Source organism: Hermetia illucens, chromosome 4 (genome assembly GCF_905115235.1).
Source record: "Hermetia illucens chromosome 4, iHerIll2.2.curated.20191125, whole genome shotgun sequence".
NCBI classification, from domain to species: Eukaryota; Metazoa; Arthropoda; class Insecta; order Diptera; family Stratiomyidae; genus Hermetia; species Hermetia illucens.
The window spans coordinates 30,361,794-30,385,134 of record NC_051852.1 but is presented as its reverse complement, the minus strand read 5'-3'; the positions used below and the strand labels follow the sequence as shown (position 1 = coordinate 30,385,134).

General features: G+C 43.8%; 1 protein-coding gene across 1 annotated transcript in view; it reads right to left on the bottom strand.

Annotated features, from left to right (window-relative positions):
- Positions 1 to 2,219: 2,219 nt before the first annotated feature.
- The window catches only part of LOC119653420, a 31,094-nt gene continuing 9,972 nt past the window's right edge, over positions 2,220 to 23,341 (bottom strand). Inside the window, exons 2-14 of the mRNA XM_038057997.1 lie at positions 19,295 to 19,490; positions 18,846 to 19,232; positions 18,711 to 18,780; positions 18,458 to 18,648; positions 18,028 to 18,399; positions 17,574 to 17,913; positions 10,834 to 10,901; positions 4,010 to 4,192; positions 3,568 to 3,954; positions 3,433 to 3,502; positions 3,179 to 3,369; positions 2,749 to 3,120; positions 2,220 to 2,618 (exon numbers count right to left, since the gene is read on the bottom strand). Coding sequence (XP_037913925.1) covers positions 2,278 to 2,618; positions 2,749 to 3,120; positions 3,179 to 3,369; positions 3,433 to 3,502; positions 3,568 to 3,954; positions 4,010 to 4,192; positions 10,834 to 10,901; positions 17,574 to 17,913; positions 18,028 to 18,399; positions 18,458 to 18,648; positions 18,711 to 18,780; positions 18,846 to 19,232; positions 19,295 to 19,451 — 3,129 coding nt within the window. The 5' untranslated portion in view covers positions 19,452 to 19,490 and the 3' untranslated portion in view covers positions 2,220 to 2,277. The remainder of the gene's footprint in view (positions 2,619 to 2,748; positions 3,121 to 3,178; positions 3,370 to 3,432; positions 3,503 to 3,567; positions 3,955 to 4,009; positions 4,193 to 10,833; positions 10,902 to 17,573; positions 17,914 to 18,027; positions 18,400 to 18,457; positions 18,649 to 18,710; positions 18,781 to 18,845; positions 19,233 to 19,294; positions 19,491 to 23,341) is intronic.

The window sequence follows — 23,341 nt, the reverse complement described above, 5'->3', positions numbered from 1 at the left end:
CACGGTGGTTGCTACAGGCAGTATCTGCACTGCTTTGGGTTGGATGATTCTCCGAACTGTCCCAGATGCGATGGCATACCGGAGGATCCAGAGCATGTGATGTTTCACTGCCCACGATTTGCGATGGAGAGAAGGAGCTTAAACCAGGTGCTGGACAGGAGCGGGATCCCGGAGAGCTTGGTTACTGAGATGCTGGAGTCCGAGGAGAAGTGGCTTGCGGTTGGCTCTGCAATCATCCAAATGCAGGAGGAGTTGCTGAAGGAACAAAGAAAGAGGAAAGCTGCAAATAGGAGAAGGATGAGTGCCTAAGAGCAAACCTACCCCGCGAAGTAATACCTCAATGGTGATCCCGCGGGGCTGGGGCTGGAGAGACCGGGGGTGATTTCTAGTGGGTGTGAATCCCACACGCGCCCACTGTAGTTCCGCCGTTCGGGCGGCGGAGCTGCGGCGGACGTGTCTGTCTAAGATTTTCCACCTTCGTGTACGCGCAAAAAAATATGCCACCAATGCCAAGGCTGTCAGAAGTCTGTCAAACCGGTTTCCATATCAAGATAGCGTGCCTTGACCGGCGCCGGATTGGCGTCTGCTACCACTTGGCTTTCCAGAGTGGAAAAGCACATGGCTGCAAAAAGAAGAGGACTACTCTCCAGAATCCCACCATCTTACTTCGCTTAGGTCCAGAATGTCCAGTTTATAACGCTAGAATTCCCGCTCAAGTTCGAGATAGTGAACATTTTGAGGACCCTCGCTGCCGGTGCCGAGGAGCGTGCGTACATTCCAGAAACCAATCATAGTCCGTTTTCGATATCTGACATTCGTAGCCATGAGGTTAGTCCTTATTCGCGACATGGTGGACGTTTCAACAAAAAATTTTGAGGGGTGGAGGTTCATAGAAGTTACTACTTGATTGGCGCTGGCGTTTTGTTTGTAGATAACATATGCTAGAGTTTCTTGGGGAAACACCAAACACCTTGGGGGTGCTGCTTTTTCCTATGGTCACATGGTGGAACCTGGCAAACGCTGGATATCCGTGTCTAGTGTTATTTCTCTGCTTTTGTTAATATTTGTCTTGAAAAATGAGAATAAAACTTGCGTGCTTACCCGCACTTTGCTAATTGGAGAGAATTCTATTAAATGAATGTTTGAAGGACGACATTGTTATGGCAGAAGTTCCCTAATGTTGTTAACCCCCTTTTAACGATCCTTGTAATCCACTGCAGGAAAAACAACGTCAGTATTATTGGTGTTGGTGGAAAGAAGGTCGCCTACAGAGCATTGACTAACTAATTGGAGGTGCTCCTTGACAGTGTACTATGTTCCAAGGACCTTTTGGACAAAGGGCGTGAAAAGGCAGTAAGGACTGGCTCATGGGCCGGGGCATTGATCATTAATACGACGAGAATACGAATCATGTGACGTTCCATGTTTCAACGTTTATAGATTAGAAGGCCGATGAACGCCGTGAATGTAGTCACGCAATCCTGCAATTTGGTGGATGTTGGGATCAGAGAAGAACTGGAATTCTCAAAAAAATAAAAATATTTTGAGCTCTGACCAAGTTTTGGTCAACAAGGCGGATTTGTGCTCAATATAATTCGTAGTCATGTTGTGTTCTGCGAATTATACGTGTGTTCTGCGAATTATGTATAAAGGAGCACTAAACATCTGCGAGCGGCTTTGGCCACGCTGCTCCCAGGGCACAGGTGAGGCAGCGTCTGACGATTTGTCTCTGCCCTGGTAAGAAACCGTAAAGCCGTCATCGCCTGACATTTTTTAAAAGTTTGGGTGCTAAATCCTAAACGAGTGGTCCGTGGACCAAAAAAAGAGGGAGTAAGTTGCTCCCAATTTGGTCCGGTCCGGCATTAAGTTGATGCGGAATTAGGACCCCGCAATTATCAAAAAAAAAAAAAAAAATTATACTGGAATGCATGTAAAAATTACATTTTAGTTTCTATAGGTACATTTAAAAACAGCATTGTTGTTGACTGCTATCGGAGTATTCGGGGTTAGACAGAAAGCATTAGACCGAAGCATTCTTAAGGGTTTGGCAGTCCCTCTTCATATAGTTCAATAAATTAATGATAAACACGATAATTGGATGGTTGACTTTAATGCTGTTGAGTAATTTGAAGAAAGAATCATGGAATTTGGAAATTAGTTCAAACTATAATTGTGTGCCTAGGAAGGAAGTGGATAGGCAATGCAAATAATTGGTTGGATTCGGTTTTGGTAACTTTATTATTAACATAGAAAACATTTATAAAGTTCATTTAAAAACTAATACACCCTTGGTTTAATGCCGATATTAATACCAGTCGTTGATCTCAAAATAAGATTTATTACTGGATCCGGATCCTTTCCAAACGGTAACAGTTCATAGTGTCTCAGCACTTTAGATATTGTACTTTTCATCTCAAGCATAGCGAATTTCTGTCCAATACAATTTCGAGGTCCTGCACTGAATGGAATGTAGGCGTAAGGGTCAAGTTTTTCTACAGCATTTTCCAGGTTGTGACGATCCGGATCGAATTTTTCAGGATCTGGGAAACATAGTGGATCTTTCAGTATAATGAAAATTGGGATTGTCAATTCAGTTCCTGAAGGGATCCTATTGCCACCTGTAATTAATATCGAAAATGAGTTGAATCTCTTATCATAAACTTTCTAAGTCACACTGAGATACAAATGAGCATGCTCTACGCTATAGTTAGGATAATTGTCATCTCTTGTTTGGTAAGTTCTACTCACGGATAGTTGTATCTGCTGTGAACTCCCTTGCAACTATTGGCACTGGTGGAAACAGTCTTAGGCTTTCCTTTATAACACATTCAACATACTTCAACTCCTGTAGATCACTCTGGGTTACTGGTTTTTCCTTATCGTCTCCAATGACTTGACGAATCTCTTCGAACATTTTTGCCTGAACATCGGGATGACGTGATATTAGATACAATGCATAGCAAATACCCGATGTAGTGGTATCATGACCCTCGAACATGAATGTGTCGACTTCTTCTCGGATGTCTTCATTTGTGAGCGGTTTACCATTGATTTGGGATTGAAGCAGGACATCAAGTAACGGTATCTTCTTTTTAAGTCCAATGTCATCATCGTTGGTTTCTGGAAGTAAAGGACGCAGATAAAAGATAACATTGAAAGTTAGCATCTCAACTCAAACCATTTGGATTTTTTTCAGCCAGCTCTTGTTCCAAGGATATACGTCTTTGTTGAATCACTGTATCGGTGAAGTCATGTAGCACTTTGAGAGCCTCGTCCTGCCTTCGCCTTTCCTTTGGAGCAAATATACTGAAAACCAAATCATTCTGCAAGAAGGTGTTTGAGAAACGATGCATCACGATTTCTGTTATGCTGAAACGAAAAGTCGTTAGAAAATTCGGTTAAGGACGAAGAATATGCAGTAGCCATCCTTACTCAGAAACTGCGCGGACATATTCGCAGTAAGCGTCACTTTGAGCATTTATTTTAACACCCATGGAAGTTTCTGAAAATGAAGACTGAGTTTTAGTATCTATTCAGATTTCGCTTTAGGTTAGTTTGTACACCTACCACAAACCACATCCAATGCAGCTAAGGTGATATAAGGATACACATTGAAAGCTTTACCAGCATTGGAGTGCTTGCTCAACTGTTTCACTAGAATTGCACTTTGCTGATCGAAGATTTCTACAAATTGTTCTAAGATCTTGAAGTGAAACGCCGGAGTAATAACCTTGCGCCTTGAATGCCATTTCGGTCCTGTGCTGGTTAATAATCCCTGACCGAGCCATGAATTAAGGAAATCATATAAAACGGCCTTTTTGATGTGTTTCGTACTGCTTAAAACTACTTCAAGATCCTTGGGCCGAGTCATCATTACTGTTAGTTTGTTACCGATCCATGCCCGCGATAAACCATCGTTGAGCTTACTACCCTCCAGCATAATCTGCATAACATCTATCGGGGAAATTGCCTTATGAACGATTTCTCCAATCACTTTTGCTCAACGTACCTTTTGCGCTCCTCATTCTGAAAATGAGATGGGTGCCGAAGATAGGTATGTTTATTGGTCCTGGTATCCATGAAGACATATCATTACGACGTTTTTTGTTCACCCAATCCAGGAAAACAAGTAATGATAAAACCACTATGGCTAAAGTGAACAGCATTTCGGAAAGCTTCGAAGTTTCTAAATCTGAAAAAAGTGGAAAGTTGTACACTTGCTTAGATTGCTTAGATTTTAGAAGTGTCTATAGACGAACTAACGGAATAGCCAGACATAGTACTCCGTTGCAGGCATCCATTTCTAACCTAAGGCCCCTCATCTATCAATCTTTTCCTCGCAACAACAAAGAATATAGCTCTTTATCACATGTTCAAAAACATGAATATGGTTTGTAATGACGAAGGGAGAAGGGGGAGGGGAAGGGAGTCTACGACCGTCTAGAGTGGCCGGAGACCACTAAGAGGGGAGAGCTATATCTAAAAATATGGTGAAACTGATCGTGAAGGTCCGTCAGCAAATACTGAAACTCTATCGAAGTGTTCCTTGGAGATGTGTTCGCTTTCCTCTTTGCTAGCCAGGTTTGGGGGTGTGGGGGGTCCTCTGACTACTTCGATTCCTCACGTGTCATTTAACTAAACTTCGCGCGAGTGCGGCGATCGGCCTTTAAGGTTCTCTCCCTGCTTTGGCGTCCTTAGATCATTTTGGATGGTTGTAGACTATCGCCGTTTGTAATGACAAAGGGAGCTTTGTCATTACAAATGGCGCCCAACGTGGGGTTTTACGCTCCATGGTTGAATTCGTACCGTTATTTTTTTCTGTTTCAATTCCAATTGATTATTCATCGCTCGCATATTGATTATTCATCAGCTGCACGCGAAATCCCATGTTGGCTTGTTTTCTGGGATTCGGTGTGGTCCTATGCATCATGTGAGGGACTCATGCAGATATGTGAGGGATCGAAATATTCAAGTACTCCCCCGACAAGAAAGTTGGCAGTCGGAAGTTAGCGAAGCAGCGGAAGGGCGGTGGGAGTTCTGCATAACAGTCAATGCTAGAAGGCCATCTATACTCTGAGCAACATTGCGAAGAATAAGAAGGCTAGCATTGTTGACGAGCAAAATGACGAGGACCTCGCTAAATACCAGGCGATTCTCGACGAATGCATCAACAAATGCCTAGGAAACCAACGGAAGGCAAAACCTCCTACAATCAAGTGCATTCGATCTCAAGATGTAGTCCAATAAGAAAGCAAGAGAACCAGAGTGTTCAAAGGCTTGGAAGCCAAACAACTTCCGTAAATAGCGAAGCGGTAGCGGCGGGTTGATGGAGCATGCACTGCAAAGCCTTTCGAAAATGTTGCCAGGAGTCATTTACCGGTGCTGTTGGCGGATAGTAATTTCGCTTTAAAACTTGCGTGGAAGGTGTGGACGATCATAGAGAGGACGCCATTCTCTGATTGTCAATACTCATGCATCAAAGGCAAATCACACACACTAATGTAAAGTATCTGGGTGTGATCTTGGAATCTTGTAAGTAAACGTAGGTAGTGTGGAAACAAGAATGGATGTCTCTTTGGAGAAAAGGCTATGGAGCAGAGGTCTGACCTGGAAGAGTCGGAATTTTTCAAAGACGAGAATAACGTGCACCAAGCATTGAAGCATATGGTGGGAGCCATCAGAATTCTATACAACAAATCGCTGGAAGATGCGAAAGATTCCAGGGAGGGTACTAAATTATCGTGCAAAGGCAAAGAAACAAGAGGGTTTGAGAAAAGGAGCAGCATCCAGGAAAGCAGCAGATTTCCAGAAGCAAAAAGGTGTGCCGCCCACTTTGAGGAATAGGCCTAACACTTCGGTAGGTGGGAAAATGACATCTATAACACCAGCGCCATCAAGACAGCCCATGTCCAATCAAAAAGTATGTGACAGTTGGACTCAAATTGGGCCGGACAGGCACTCTAAGAAAGGTGAAAGCTGAGCTAATCTCAATGATGTAGGGGGATACTATCTAGAGTACTATTTAGAGGAACCAAAGGGAGGATTTCTTGATGGATTTAAAAAGATCTGAGGAGAGCAAAGTCACAGACAATTCAACCGTTTACTTGGGGAAAGTAACGCCGTGAATGCTCAAAAGCAGCTACCAAACAAAGCCCTTGAGCCGCCTGTTTGCTCGAGACCAGACATATTTGTAGAGTTATTTGAAGCACGTTTGATGGATGGGGTCTGTGCTTAGATATCGAAACGCCAAAGGCTAGTGTTATTGCTTAAACGTGGTAAGCCTTCTGGTGAAACCTCTTTTTTCAAACCTGTGTGCTTATTTGACACTATGGAAAAAATGTCAGTGCGAATAATCTATAAAAGATTACCCCCGGCTGTAGAGATTTTGTAAGGTTTATCGAGTCCACGATTGGGTTTTCATATGGCCAGAACAATAGTCGACCATCAAACTGGTTACTGGCTTAGCTGAAAATGCGATACATGAAAAGGGGGCACTGCCAAGTATTGTGCAGTCATTATCCTTGACGTGCTACTCGTAAATGCATTCAACTCGGCTAATTGGGGGATAATAAAAGGGATCTCTGTAATCGATTAATTAATTCAATTGCTTAACTGCTTAACTTGCAGATTACTCACCGAGGAAGCTATTACTACACCTGGCAGTTAGGGATAAAATGCACTGCCAAAAATAAGGAGAAGGAGAATTTTATGGTCCGGTACGGATAACCGGCGAGAGTCATCTGACTTGGTGACTGGGCCGGGCTTCCGTAATGGACAGCATGGTATTGAAACCGCTAGTCGTGGGGCGGTTTTATGTCAAGGCGTGACGACGACCAGGAGCAGCTGTTTTGCCACAAGCTCTAGCGACTATTTAGCAGGCTCGCGTAGGCAGCAGCTAAAGTGGACTGAAGAAATGAACCTATTCATCAGCCATTCTTACCGCCCCTTGGTGGCACCAGAGACTCGTCAAGCGTTCCCGCAATTCGCGCGCGTGACTGTGCAGCGAGTCGCAGTAACATTACTCGCAGTGACACAATCTCGGCCATCATCAAGGAGCATGTTCCACTTAAGGTCATCAGAGAAACTGGTTACTAAGAGTCGATGGGGGGCAAAGGCAGCAACATCAACAACATCACACCACGCTGCAGTAACAGTTTCAATACTCGCCAGAACACTCTTCTCCACCGTCCAGCTGAGGTTTCCGTTGAGGTTCGGGATGATTCCAAAGAGCGTATAGAATTCCCAGAAATGGATCCTTTGGATAGACTAGGTATTCCCAGGCTCTATGCATCTCCAGCAACTCCGAGAATACTATCTCTAATCAATGATGAGATTGCATCTCGACTGTGCAACTACAATCACTTGTGTATTGTGGTACAGTTGCGGCTATTAGATTGTACGAAAGAATACTGGGGTGAACTTTGGGGATTACCATGCTGAGTGGATCACCGTCGAAGGCACCCGCCATGCCAATACGCCTGGCATGGATTTTGCGCATGTTACCGAAAGGGAAGTTCGACGAGCCATAAACAGCTCGAAGAAGTGGAGTGGCCCAGGTCTGGATCGGGTACAGAACTTCTGGTAGAAAAAGTTCACCAGTATACATGGTCGGAAGAATTTCCACCTTATCCCTAAGAAGGACACGGGGCAGGACCCTGCAGATACACGAGCGATTATTTGTTTACTGACCCTCTACAAATTCATAACGTCTGTTCCATTATTAGTGGGAGAGTCAATGCGTACCTCGAGAACAACAACCTTCCGTCCGAGGAGTAGAAGGGCTGCCGAGTTGGGTCAAGGGATTGCAAAGAGCAACCCATTGTCGACTTGTTAGTTGTAGGACTACATCTGTATCGCATTGCTCCGAAACTAATCAAGTTTTGGCGACAGTCATGAAAGGGTGTCATACCACCTTATTAGTGCTTATATCTGAGGGTGCTAATACCTTGGAGCCCATCTTCCAGGGGGACTCGTTGAGTCCCATTTGGTTCTGTATGGCACTAAACCCCCTTTCATGGCTGCTGAATCATGTTAGAAGGCATAGTTGTGCAATAAAGTATAGCCTACGTGCTAAGTGCAAACTGACACACTTGATGTACTTAGATTTGCTGATACTGACGACCACCTTAGAAGTCTGTTGCAAATAGTAGAGATGTGCAGCCATGATATTCGAGTGGAGTTTGTATTAGACAAGTGTCGAATCCAAGTCATCCGCAAAGGTCATCACGAGCCGCATGCCGGACATAGCATTGATGACCTCCACATCGACGCTATGACCGAGACAGACTTCTACAAGTACCTAGGAATTCTGCAAGGAACCCATGCTCGAGTTGGTGATCTGCTGACCGAATTCATGGTACGTATGAAGGTGGTGCGGAAATTGCATTTCCCGGGGAAAATAAGATAAGTTCATTGAATGTATAGGCTATCCCTTTACTGGTTTTTGCATTCAAAATATTGCCGTGGACGAAGACCTATATGGAAAACGTCCAGCGGTGGATACGGACTACTATGTCCCAATTCCGGATGGACCATCCAAACTAGTCCGTGGGGCGGATGAACCTGCTTCGTGACGTCGGAGGTAGGGGCGTGGTTGACGTGGCGGTGCAGCATCATCGTCAAGTCGACTCGCTGCGCGCTTATTTTTACAGCAAAGAGCAGGCGAATCCCTTGCATGCGGCTGTCTGTAAGGCAGACGATGGGCTGACTTCACTTAACTTGAAGGATCAATTTTTCAATCAGTGGGATGAAGTCAGACCAAGAGCGGATCGATGAATGGAAGTCGAAGGCAATGCAAGGCAAACACGTGAATTGTCTTTGACAGCCATTTGTCGATTTTGTATTTGTCGAACAGATGGCTGTCTGCTGGGGAGCTCTTTGCTGAAACGGAGGCGTTCAGGAGGGCCTGGTCGCCACCCGAGCTTATAAAAAGCTTATCATGAAAGAACGGGTGGAGAACAACCAGTTCAAAATGTGTGGTTCGGCGTTAGAGACGTTGGACCATCTCATTTCTGGCTGTACTGTTATGGCACCGGTGCAATACATCACCAGTCATAATGCTGTATGTAGGGTGATCCATCAAAACCTTGCATACAAGCATGTGTTGATCACGTGGACATGTCCGGTTTACCGATATGAGCCGCAAGTAGTACTTGATAGCTCTGCTTACAGCATGTATTGGGACCGGAAAGCTCTAACTGGTTTCCATATTCCGCACAACAAGCCTGACGTACTATTAGGTGACAGGACGTGGAGAAGAAAGTGAACTATGAGCCATCTGGCGTCTCGAGCGGGTGGTTGTAGTTCCCATAATATTGTTAGCTACAGGTATTGTACCTAAATCCCTCACGGCTTCTCTTGATGTCCTGTGACTCCCATACAGTCTGATTCAAACCATGCAGAAGTACTCCATTCTGCCTACGTGCTCGATGTTGCAGGGAGTTCCCGACAAATTCTCCCACTGACTTACCACCGGCCACCACCAGCGCTCCTTTGGTCCTGCTTGGCACTTGGTGCTAGTTTTAGGTAAAATCCGGTATCTGTCGAGATTGTGACAACTCGGAAAATATACATTTTTCCCGCACAATAGAGGTTTTCTCCGTAATACACAAATTATGATAAATATTCAAGTTTTTAAAATTTGATTTGATTCATACAGAAATCAACCCCCAGTTAATGTCTATCTTGTTCCGGTTGCTATACTCGTAGGTCGCATTAGTTTGCTGCTAGTATGCGGGCTAATTTCAGCATCCTCACTTGAACTCTTATCACAACAGAGTCATATCTCTACTATTTTATTAATAAAAACTACAACGGTCATTATATTTAGCATTTGAGACTTTGTCTTTTCGGAGTCATATAGTTTACGTCAGCAAATATATTTCTATCAGAAGAAAACCTAATATAAATAAAGTTTTTTTCTCTTTTACACATTTAAAAATAGTAGCATCTTTCTTTGTAATTATGCTGCGCCGTCGGAACTCATGTTCCCAACAAAGTCGTCAAACGCGAGGACTCAGAATATAAAATAGTAAAGAATGGATATAAACTTTCTTATCAACGGCCATATCAGTTGGACCTCATTCCAAGTACTATCACATTTTAAGTGCTTAAATGCATTTATCAATTCTAATTTTATATTAGATAAATTCAAGGATAAAGAGCACCAAATTTTAAAAAATATGTTATAGTGGTTTATAGCACGAGTTCTTGGCAGAACACTTTTTAGTTTCACACCAAATATACTTTTCTACTGTAAGAAAAGTAAACTTTTTATAGCATAAATCGCAATAAAGTTCATTACATATGTTATTATTTCAACATGTTGTTAACTATCTTTAGGTTAAACCACTAGAATCTTTATGATCAAACTATACCTATTTATTTCGAATTTGCATATCCGTTAAATATAGTAATTTAGACGAATATTCTAGAGCGTATGCATTATAGTTTGGTGTTCAAAATATATACTCACCAGTGCCTTAGAATGGCTTTATCCGAAACTAAATTTTAGTTCTGCACCGATAAAATCAATTGAACTACTCCCAGAGATGAATACGATTGTGAAATTTATAAATTCTTTCTGTAATGCTCGTACATTACTCAATTAAAGTTGTCCGCAAAAGTTCCGATATTTTTTTTATGAAAAAATTAGGAAAGCTTTCATTATCTTATCACAGGCGAATGGGCATACCCCCATGTATCTATATATAAATTTAGGAACACTCATTGGACCCTGCGGTCGAAGTAAAAAAGATTCTTATATTGCGATGTTTATGAGATTATTTTGAGAGGAATTTTACCTTAAAGCTTCAAATGGTGTAATTGATGTACATTGTCTTTTTGGAATGTACTTGAAGGTACTGAATCGAAGGAAATGCAACCGGATTGACTGGGTTTCACTAATAGACATTCGTTGTATATTACCTTAATCAATTATGATTAGGGATTTTGGGAAATGGTCTCACTTATGCAATCATATAGTTCTTTTTTTGGGGTGGAGTAGGGTAGGTGAACGTGTTTACGCACAGAGTGTTGGACTCCTGCAACAGAAACCAACTAAACACCTCCCTGTGACCCGAGAACTAACCAGGAACCGTTTAACACATTACTTCGATCTAGACCTCCCACTCTAACGGCTTTGAGAGTCTTCAAGTCAGGGAATCCTTTTCACCAACGGGAGGGGAGGAAGGGAGTTGTTAGTTCAGGAAATTCCTTGCCATCCGGTCCCTCGGACGATCGAGTTCAATCTTCTTCCCAATAAGAAGAGCTCCAACAAAATGCATAATACGACTCCAGCTGCCAGCGCTCTTCAGCATCTCTCTGACAATGTTTTCTGGAGAGAACTCCCATGTGCCTGCATAAGGCTGCTGACGAAAGCCGTCCCACGTGTCTTCGGTTTAGTCATGGGTCTAAACTGTCTGTGAGTCGCGTAATCCATTTGCCTCTTGGCTCATTTTGCCAAGAGAGTTGCCACTCGGTAAAGGTGCGTTGACGTTCTTCACAGGCAACCATCTCTCTTAAGTGCCGGCGGTAGATAGCTTTATGCTCCTTGGCAAGGAAAGCAACGGGGATCAATCCCGCGATCACCATCACGGGCGGTTCTGAGGCAGTGCAATAAGCAGACGCCACTCGTGAAGCTCCTCGTTTCTGCACTTGCGCAAGGCGCTTACGATGCACCTCCTTGTCAAGGGCAGCAGCCCAGACCTCCATGGCGTAGAGAAGGACCGACTGCGCTGCTCCCATAAAGAGACGTCTGTTAGTAGATCTAGGCACCCCAATATTCCCCATTAACCGACTCTGCTGGTTCGATTTGCTCGAAGAAGCTCATCTTCGAGTCGGGCATAAAACCAAGGTATTTAACTGTTGGTTTTGAGTCTGCAGTCAGTTAGTTTAGTTTACTGGGGGGAGCTGCAGCTCTGAGTACTCAGGCTATTGTTAGGTCTATTATACTATCTCCGTAAGTCACCCATTCAGTGCAGTGTAGATTCTTCATTGAAGGAAACCTTGCCAAGGCGTCTTTGTCTGAGATCTGAGGAGGCCGGGTAGCTTCATTGTTAGGCCATTGTTAGGTCCATTATACTATCTCCGTAAGTCACCCATTCAATGGTCTCCCGCCTACGGCGTTCGCAGGCTTTAGTGAATCTGAGAACATTCTCGAGAGGTAGAGAGTGTGCAGATTCTTCATTGAAGGAAACCTTGTCAAGGCGTCTTTGTCTGAGATCTGAGGAGGCCGGGCAGCTCCATGAAAAGTGTCTCCTCTTCCTCCTCACATTGACTGCACATAGCCGAAACTACCACCCCAATTTTTTCCATATGATAGTTTAAGGAGTAGTGCCCCGTTAAAAGCCCTACTAGGGTTTTTATGTCCCACTTCTCAAGGGACAACAAAAATGCAGCTCTAGCGACCACAGGCTCTGTCACAATGATTTTCACCTGCCGGCAAGAGTTAAAATTTCTCCACTTGGCTGCGTGAATCCTTGCAATTTCATAGTAGACTTGACAATGGATGGCCGGATTCTAAAAGCTGATTCTCGTCCCACTATTGTGGATCCAGACCTTCGTTGAGCCAGTCTGTCAGTCTTCTCATTACCAGCGATGTTAAAGCGCCTCGGCACCCACATTAGGAATGCTTTGTTCAGTTGGCCAAGTTTCAGCAGCACCTGATGACAACTCCGCATGACCTGGCTTAATATGTCGTTGCTGTTTAGTGCTGATAATGCGGTCCGACTATCGGGACAGATTCGAATGGTACGATCCCTCCATTTTTGTCGCAGACATTCTTCTACTGTCAATGAAATGGCATATACCTCCGCTTTGAATATAGCCGTCATTTTTCCGAAGAGTCGGGCCAGTTCTATAATCGGATTCCCCCTGAATCTGGAAACTATATCGTCGGTCGGCATCAGAGCTACCAGATATTTGCCAAGGGATTTCCAGATAAACGCATGACCGCTTCAATGGTATCGAGTTTATATGCATCATTGGCTGCTTTCTGGTTCAGCTCCAAGTGAATGGGGGGTAGATTTAGGATAGTTTCAAGTGCCGCAGTCGGCGAGTACTTATTAAGTTAAGAAAAGAACAAGGTGTTTGTCCTCAGTCCTAGTACCTGATCTTAGGTACTAGTACTGAGGAAGGAGGCATGTGGTCTCCGAAACAATTGTATGCGAGGGAAAAAATAAAAAATAAAAATAATTACAGGATAAGGAAAAACACCTAGTTCTTTTCTTAACTTACATATCAACTGTAAAAAAAAACATAGACATCAATTTCAACTGAGTACTTATTGCTCCAGTAATATTTAGGTAACCAAGCCTCTGAATCTGCGTTAGCAGCTGCTGTTAGCAAAGTTCAGTCTCGGCCAGCCTTCCTAGCGTTCACCGTGAGTTCATTGCGGTGGCACCAAGTGTGGATTTCATGCAGAGTTGCATTCAAGCGGTCACATTTATTATTATTATTATTCTGTTAAGGAAAAGTCGCACCGCGTCCTTGAAGAACTATTGTGCCCCTTTTACTGGTTATAGTGTGCCTATTGATCATAGCATCTCAAGCAGGCCTGTAACCGTTCTCCCAGATGTCTCGAGCTACTTTGAACAAGTGCCGGACACTGTCCCAGGACGTGTATGGAGGTTTCGTCCTCCTTCTCACAAAACCCGCAGGCAGTGTCCGTAGATATCCCTAGCTTCCCTAGGTGACAGTTCAGCAATTCCCACTATGATTCGGAGGTTCTTTTTGGTGAGGTTTAAGCAATCCTTTGCACACATGGGTTCGTATCCCCCAATAAGTACCTTGGACTGCTCCATCCCTGGTAGGCCCGCCCAGTATAGTTCCCTCAATCATTTCTCTTCTTTTTTTAGATTCATAGCCATGAAACCGTTTCCGATTCCACAGAAGGGTTCTAGCCCGTGCAAAGGCGTCCCTGCTCCCTTCTTGGCTAGTTCGTCCGCTGCCTCGTTGCCTTCCAACCCAGCATGGCCTGGAACCCAAAGTATTCAGATTCAGTCTCTCAAGGCATTCCCATACCATTTTAGAGTTTACCTGATTGGACCTAAGTGCCTTGATCGCTGCTTGGCTATCGGTGAGAATAGCTATGTTCTGCCCCTGTAGTTCCTCTGCAGATTAAAGGAGACACATTTGTCTATGGCGTATATTTCCGCCTAAAATATGCTAGTGTACCTGCCCATTGGCTCAAAGTACATTTTCCTTGGACCAATGACACCGGCACCCGCTCCCACTGCTGTGAGGGATCCGTCAGTGTACCAAGTAATTAGTTGCTGGTTTAAGCCGTATGTCGCAGCCACGATCTCCTAGTTTGCCTTGTTACTCCAACGTGTTTCAAACTTCTTATCGAAGTGAAACCTCGTCGTCATGTTATCTCTTGGTATCAGTAATTCGGGATACCGCCTAGAAAGAATATCAATCTTCCTTCGATTTAGGCAGCTCCCCGCCTCACTCATTCTACCGGCCATCCTGAATATTGATCTCCTTGCCTGCATCTCTGTAGATGGAGGGGGGTTAATCCCAGAAGGATCTCCAGGGATGCCGTTGGGCATGTCCTCATTGCCCCACTGATACACACGCAAGCCAGCCTTTGGCTATGGCTATGAAATCAATGCGTCTGTGATCCGAGACTGGAATATCGTTTGATACTCTCCACTCCCCGACCATAGCCGCGTTGTCCGGGGGGTCCGCGATGTCGATGACCTCTCGCCTGACCACATTGAAGAAAGTGGGTTCATTACCTGAATGAAGGATCTGCAAATCATTTCTTACTAGATACTCCAGTAGTCTCGATCCTCTTGCATTGATGTTGGAACTTCCGCAGCATATGTGGTGAGCGTGGACATCATATCTTGTTATTACTCGCTGCCTTTACTTTTGGCATATTGGATAGTTCTGATGAATGTTCCACTGGGAACGTCTTCTGCGTCATAGGGGAAATGAGCATAACACCATAGCATCTCTTTATCTCCCTGTTGACTTTTCATGGTTGGTTTAGACGATGAAGTGTCGCTATCACATAGGTCGTCAACCAAATTAGCCTGGAAGTCTTTTGAGATTACCATGCAGAAGCGGGGTCAGTCACTTCTATTGGCATACAACAGCTGGTTGGAAGTTTAGGCCCCTGACTATTATCATTATCATCAACGGCGCAACAACCGATATCCGGTCTAGGTCTGCCTTAATAAGGAACTCCAGACAGCGCCGAGGTCCACCAATTCGATATCCCTAAAAGCTGTATGGCGTGCTGGCCTACGCCATCGCTCTATCTCAGGCAGGGTCTGCCTCGTCTTCTTTTCCTACCATAGATATTGCCCTTATAGACTCTCCGGGTGGGATCATCCTCATCCATACGGATTAAGTGACCCGCCCACCGTAACCTATTGAGCCGGATTTTGTCCACAACCGGACGGTCATGATATCGCCCATAGATTTCGTGGTTAGGTAGGCTACGGAATCGTCCATCTTCATGTAGGGGGCCAAAAATTCTTCGGAGGATTCTTCTCTCGAACGCGGTCAAGAGTTCGCAATTGTTCTTGCTAAGAACCCAAGTCTCCGAGGAATACATGAGGACTAGTAAGATCAGTAACAGCTTTGACCCTATGGTGAGACGTTTCGAGCGGAACAGTTTTTGTAAGCTGAAATAGGCTCTGTTGGCTGACAACAACCGTGCGCGGATTTCATCATCGTAGCTGTTATCGGTTGTGATTTTCGACCCTAGATAGGAGAAATTATCAACGGTCCCTGACTATCCCCCCAACAACCCACAGTTCTTTTATGAGGTGCAAAAATGTCTTGCAGCTATTGATTCGACTACTGATAAGTGCAGTCACCGCTTTACAACGCTGCAAATTTATTTGGGAAATGTGGCACCTCATCTACGCTTTCAATGAAGATGCCGAGGGCCGCATGTCCCCTTCAATGGCTTTAGGAGCCGACACTTGTGACGTCACGATCCCGAGCCCGTAGTAGAGCCGGCAGCCCGATTTTTCTCGAACCTTCTTAACATCGATAGTGAGAAAAGTTCCCGACCTATCGGCTCTCTCTTCTGTTTTGCTGCCTAGCAGCATTCAGGTGAAGGTGTTGAAGGTGTTATTCTGCTTACCAAGTTGTTCCGGAACCCCAGCACCATTCCGCTCTTTTTCTGGAAGCCAGAGGAAGCACTTTTTTAATGATGGCTGTTCAGAGACTTTTTCAGGGTTAGTCGCGCACACATCGTTGAGGGAGGAGTAGTACTGGCTGAGCCACTCGTTCGTGTCTTCGTCGGCAAAGTTTAGCTGTATCATTATACGGTATATATCTACCGACTCAAAGCAAAGCTTGATGCTTTACGGGGATGCAGTCCTTACAGTTAGGAGGAGTTTTCTCCTAAGCTGTTCGCACTGCTTAGTATAGTAACCGGATGGATTAGAGTCGTCATACAAGACCTGTCCATCGGTTTCGTTCGCTGCAACTGAAAGCTTGCCTAGCCGTTGACGTCCGAGCCCTCTTTTCTGCCTTTTGTGTCGAAGAGTTAGGGTCTCCCGAGAACCGCTGTCGCTTCGGTTTCCCCTTAGATGTAGGTGCCTCAAACGATTCTTTCCCTTTAACTTTGGCACAGCCCTTAGGTTGTGATTTTTCCGGAGGCGGTTTGTCCGAAGGCGGTTTGCCCGAAGGCTGTTTGCTGTCCGCGGACAGGTGCTTACCCATGGGCAAAACTAAAGCCTCAAAATGTGGCGCCGGTTGGACCCTGGGGTCAGGAGTGCTGACAGAAGGAGCCTGCCCGTCCGTTAAGGACTGGGTCTGCAGTCAATTCGCCGATTAATATGGGACGCAGGGTAGAGATTCTCTCTCTGGTCAAGATGACTACTTCGCTTTTTTCCAGTGCAAGGCTGAAACCATGAGCAGCCATCAATCCGCTTACCCGTCGCATCAATATGCCATGTGTGATTTGCGCCTGTTCCACAGTGCGTCCGGCAACAAGTGCCGCAACATCCTCTACTTAACCGACCAGGTGCGACTCTTCGTGCATATCGAGCCTCAGCAGGCTACTGTAGGAAACGTCCTATAGGTCAGGCCCTATGATGGATCCATGTGCTACTCCCGACGTGATTTCCAACTAGGCCAGGCCAGGCTCTCTTTACGATAATCCCTCAATATCCGCAAGTGATAGTTTGACACGTGGAATGAGTTTTCTAATGTGCCTAGCATATTTGTCCATCTTACGGAATTGAAGGCACTTTTTATATCAAGCGTTATGAGGAGCAGTATTCGTCGAGATCGGCGGCTGAATGCCTCAGCTCGTTGAATCGCATTCATGACCTCCACGTCAGCATACAGATCGCTAAAGAGAGTCTACTCCTGATGAGCTTCACGAGCACTTTCGGCTCCGGGTTTCCTTTTCTCTACGACTCGGGAAGTCCTGGGGGGCTTTATCGTTCGTTAAACAAGAAACGATAGGTGGACGCACTATGCTCGACCTACGGGATATTATTCATAATATAGAAGGATAGCAAATGGAAACGAACGACTTGATATGGAACTTGTAAATCTATTATTAATATAGAAAACGCTTATAAAATTCATATAAAAACTAATACACCCTTGGTTTAATGCCAATATTAATACCATTCGTTGATCTTAAAACAAGATTTATCACTGGATCCGGATCCTCTCCCAACGGTAACAGTTCATAGTGTCTTAGCACTTTCGATATTGTACTTTTCATCTCAAGCATGGCGAATTTCTGTCCAATACAATTCCGAGGTCCTGCACTGAATGGAATGTAGGCGTAGGGATTTAATTTTTCGGCAGAACTTTCAATGTTGTGACGATTGGGATCGAATTTTTCAGGTTCCGGGAAGCTTTCCGCATCCTTTAATATGATGAAAATTGGTATCGTCAATTCAGTTCCAGCTGGGATACCATAGCCACCTAGAATTAAAATTGAAGTTTATTTTCTTTCCATGGGACATGGAGATGCAAATGAGCACGTTCTATTCTATAGATAGGATATTTTCCACTTCCTTTTTGATAATTTCTACTCACGGATAGATGTATCCTCTGTGAATTCTCTTGCAACTATTGGCACTGGTGGAAACAGCCTTAGGCTCTCCTTTATAACACATTCCACATACTTTAACTCTTGCAGATCACTTTGGGTTACTGGTTTTTCTTTATCGTCCCCAATAACTTGACGAATCTCTTCGAACATTTTTGCCTGAACATCGGGATGACGTGATATTAGATACAAGGTATAACAGATGCCCGATGTAGTGGTATCATGGCCCTCGAACATAAATGTGTCGACTTCTTCTCGGATATCTGCGTTTGAGAGCGGTTTACCATTGATATGGGATTGAAGCAGTACATCAAGTAATGGTATCTTCTTTTTAGTTCCAATGTCATCATCATTGGTTTCTAGGAGTAAAGGACGAAGTTAAATTAATGTATTGGAAGCCTTCATCTGAATTTTTACCATTTGCTTTCTTTTCCGCCAGCTCTTGTGTCAAGGAAATGCGTCTTTGTTGAATCACTGTATCGGTAAAGTCATGTAGCACTTTGAGAGCCTCATCCTGCCTTTGCCTTTCCTTTGAAGCAAATATACTGAAAATCAAATCATTCTGCAAAAAGTTGTTGGCGAAACGATGCATTACAATTTCCGTTATACTGGAAGTAAAAGCGTTAAAAGAGTCGACTAAGGACAAAGGATATAAAGAAGGAATTCTTACTCAGATACTGCGCGGACATATTCGCAATTAGAATCGCTTTGAGCGTTTATTTTAACACCCATGGCGGTCTCTAAAAAATGTAGACTATGTTAATCATCTTCTCAAGTTTGGCAATAGTTCTGTCTATAAACCTACCACAAACAACATCCAATGCAGCCAAAGTGATATAAGGATACACGTTGAAAGCTTTCTCATCATTGGAGTGCTTGCTCAACTGTTTCACTAGAATGGCACTTTGTTGATCGAAGATTTCTACAAATTGGTCCAAGATCTTGAAGTGAAACGCCGGAGTAATAACCTTTCGCCTTGAATGCCATTTCGATCCTGTGCTGGTTAGTAATCCTTGACCGAGCCATGAGTTAAGGAAATCATATAAAACGCTCTTCTTGATGTATTTCGTACTACTTAAAACCACTTCAAGATCCTTCGGCCGCGTCATCATAACCGATAGTTTGTCAAAGACCCATGCCCGCGATAAACCATTATAGAATTCACTATTTTGAGTCATAACCCGCATAACATCTATCGCGGAAGTTCTGTTTGTTTTATGAATGATATTTTCAGATTTTTCATATCTAACGTACCTTTTGCGCTCCTTAAGGTGAAGATGAAGAAAGTGCCGAAGATAGGGATGGCTATTGGCCCTGGCATCCCAGAAATGATATCATTTCGACGTTTTTTGTTCACCCAATCTAGGAAAATGAGTAACGATAACAGGACTATGACAAAAGTGAAGAACATTGTGGAAGTGCTCCTAGCAAACGTCCAAAGTATCTAAATCTGTAAACAGCGGAAAATTGGTTTTAGTTTTTTCAGTTTTGGTGGAAAACTATCTTAGGAGGCTGAGTGGCGCCCAACGTGGGGTGTTTTGACTGAAGCGGAAATCTGGCAATGTGATGAGGGTGAAATATTAGGAAAGGTCAGATCCAGCGATCAGTTGTCAGTTCCCAATATCCAACCAAATGTTGCATGTTCATCCATTTGCTCTTCCTTATAAAGTCCTACCCTTAAGGCTTAAGATTACATATAAAGGGTTCCCTACTTGACGTGAAAAGCAACTGAAAGGAATGGAAATTTGTGGGTTTGCGACCTATAAATTCCGAAATTCTATTACTACCGAAATATTAACAATGCTTCAAATAGGCACAAACCCCACGGCTTTACCCATTGGAATAGGTTCTCGATTACGGTATCGAAGGCCGTCAGAATGCTTGCTTTGTCCAATTTGAGTGAGAATTCCAGTGATACTTCCTACTGTTATACTCTGTCTCTGTCTAAAGTCATGGCAGACTTGAATCCGGTGTCAGACTGTTTTGGCATCTATCGACACCGTCTTACCTGGGAGCCCCAAATGCTCCAAGCTTTATCAATTCATGTCTGTGCTCTGTCTTCTGGGTATTACGACCTTCGTCGGTATACAGATCGCGAGGCAGCATTCATTGTCTTTGAGAGTCAGCCAGCTTTATGTGCTTAGGCGTGCCAGTGTACCCTCGGTGGAACTATCATCTTTACAGAGCATCTGGTATCCAATGTGAGATTCACTGGTAATGAAATAAGTTGTCTTTAACTACCACCAACAATTGAAGCTGATTTCAATGATGGATAAAGAAAAAGAGTGCGAGTCATTATTAACTTCAGATCAACTCTGCTTGCGTTGTTCTTTAAACTCACGCCTTTTGACCAGGATGCTTGGAAAAGCAAGCAAGTGTCATCGGCGAAGTGGAGGTTCTTGGGAGATGCACCTCTTCCGGCCAAGGTCGGTTAAAAAAGCTGTTGATTATAAAAAGAAATAATATCGGGAATAGAATGCAACCTTATTGAACTCTGCTCTGGACTTTAAAATCCATAAAAAACCTCCCTCAATACACCTCGTATCATTTTTCAAAGTCATATATCGCTCAGATAGGAGCTATCAGTTTCTTAGGAATTCCCCTCTGCATAGACCCCACATACACTTGCTGTTCACGCTATTAGAAATTTTCTTGAAATTTATGAAGATTAAATGAAGCGGAGATCTGAACTCAGCGCATTGCCCCATAATGATCGGCAGGGTGTTGATGTGGTCAGTTCTGGATCTGGTTGTCAAATTGAAAACGTATTCCTGAAGCTGTTTCTAAAGGCTTGTAGAAAATGAGTCTTGCAGTCACAGGAACAGTTTTATGGGCCTAAATATTGAAGAACTTCATCGTCGTATAAATTGGAGAAGATATCGGAAACAAGCTGGATTTAGAAACACTGACAGAAAATGTTGGACGCATATGAGGTTGTTCGATCAAGACGGTGGGTTCATAAAGGAATCTACTCTTAAGAACTTAGTCAATACTATTTATTCGGGTTATTAACAATGCAAAACAATAAAGATGCTACATCTATCAAAATCTGTGAGGGAATTGACCAAACTACAGAAGCATTCTGAGTGTGCAAGGTACTGCCGAGCCACACAACGGCCTGCCTGTTTGCATAGAATAGATGGAGCGCTTAGAGGAAATGAGGACAATAAAGTTTACCTAACTCTCCAAACTCATTTTCCGAAATCCTATCCTATATTATAATATTAGGATTGCTTAGTAGTAGAATCCTACACCGTCGCAGCGGAAGATCGCCATTCAAAATCTCACTGATGGCAGAGGGATTTCTATAGTGACTGTATATCAGTCGAATACCAGAACTCTAGACATCTCGGTTTTGCGCCGAGGTCCACCATTTCGATATCCCTAAAAGCTGTCTGCTTGTCGTATAGATGAGGATGATCCAGCCCGGAAAGTCTATAAGGGCAATATCTATGGTAGAAAAAGAAGACAAGGCAGACCCTGTCTGAGATGGAGCAATGGCGTTGGTCAGCACGCCAGACAGCTTTTAGGGATATTGAATTGGTGGATTTCTGCGCAAAATTGGGATGTCTGAAGTTCCTTATTAAGGCAGGCCTACACCGGATACCGGTTGTTGTGCCGTTGATGATGATGATGGACGCATGGAGGCGACCGATGATACTATCATTGAGTTCATCTCAATTTCTTCATTTCGGATTAGAACCCTCATCCGCCATGAATGTTTGTGTTTGTCTTTGTATTGTCCTAGTGCTATAGACTTATCAGTTCCATAGCGTCAAGAACGATGATGAAACTGGAAATGAAATTTTATGGATGCCCTCTACTCCACAAAGAGGAATGAACAAGCGGCATATGTGCATGGAGGTGAGCAAAGATCGTCTTCCAGAATCCGCACTGTCTGCAACTTAAGGCAGAATTGTCCATAACTGGGTATTTTGGGAATAATCGAAATAAGATGGGGAGACACCGGTTAGTGCATCCGCCTGTAAGGCGAACTCTCATGACTTGGGAGTCGATTTTTGAAAGGATTTTGACTACGAGTCTCCGGTACTGGTTAAGAAGCATCAAAACTGTGCGTGGCTACGCAACAACAGAGAATTGCTTTCTATAAAGACATGCACCAAAGTCAGTAGAAGCTTTGGTGACCGTAATAACGGTGGAAGCTTTGAATGATCGATGTTCTCAATTATTATTGCCTTATCATCGTTGACGCAGTGTGAGTATAAAACCTGGTATGAGGTTAGCTGGTGATTTAGGAGTGCATGTTACTACTGCATCTCTTCATAGAAGGACAGATGGACAGCCCTAATTTTCCGTGAACTGGCTGTTGTTGAATACTCAAGAACATTGATGAGCACCGTGCTGCCATCAAAAAAAACCGTTATCATCAGCGTAGGTAGGCCACATTTCAAAACTACGTCGCAAGGATTGGCTGATTGCGGAAACGTAGAGGTGAATACATACCCTAAAGAGTTGAGTGCTCTGATACGCCTGCAAGCGGGGCTGAGAGAGCGACTTGCCAGAGCTCTGCCACCGTGAAATACAACAAGAAGTGTAGCATATACCAACAAAACAAAAGAATCCAACTATCGATAATTGTAGAATACCCGGCGAAGTTGAAGTGAATGATATTGAAAGCCTCTGTTACATGGGATACTGACTACTTACTACTACAAATAGAAGCGAAATCATCTTAGCTATCATTGCATTCAAGCTGAGCAAAGTCACTGTCTCTACGGATCTGTTCCATGCCACCTCTGCAATTCCTGCAAAACTGCTACCTCCAGGTAGTCTTGAATTCTGCGAACTGGGATTTTTGCCAGTAATTGCATGCATTCAGTCACTGATTCTTTTTCTTCCCATTATCGATAATGCTCTCTTGGTTGGAGGACGTGGATCGATTAGTTGACTATGACATTCTTTCTCAGCCACTTCAACTACGCTGATGAAATTTGGGAGTTATCGATGGCCCCGCATTTGGAGAAGGAAGCAAGCATAATTGGATTTAAGGCTGACTCCATCGGCATGCGGGCCAGATATTCGTGGATGTGCTGAAGAGATAGCGGCGATGGCAATGGGTAGGTTACACATTTAGAAAGAGTGAACTTTTTGGGGAAAAAGTTGTGTTATACTACGTAATGAAACCTAGTATCTCAGGACGGCCGGCAAGTGGCTTGCATCTCGATAAGTAAACTTTTTGTTCGTAAAAAGCCAACAGTCTTAAATGTTTCCAGAAGTTCACTAAATCGCATAATAGTAAAAACTTGTGTCCCTACTCCTACAGAGGGCCATAAACTGGTC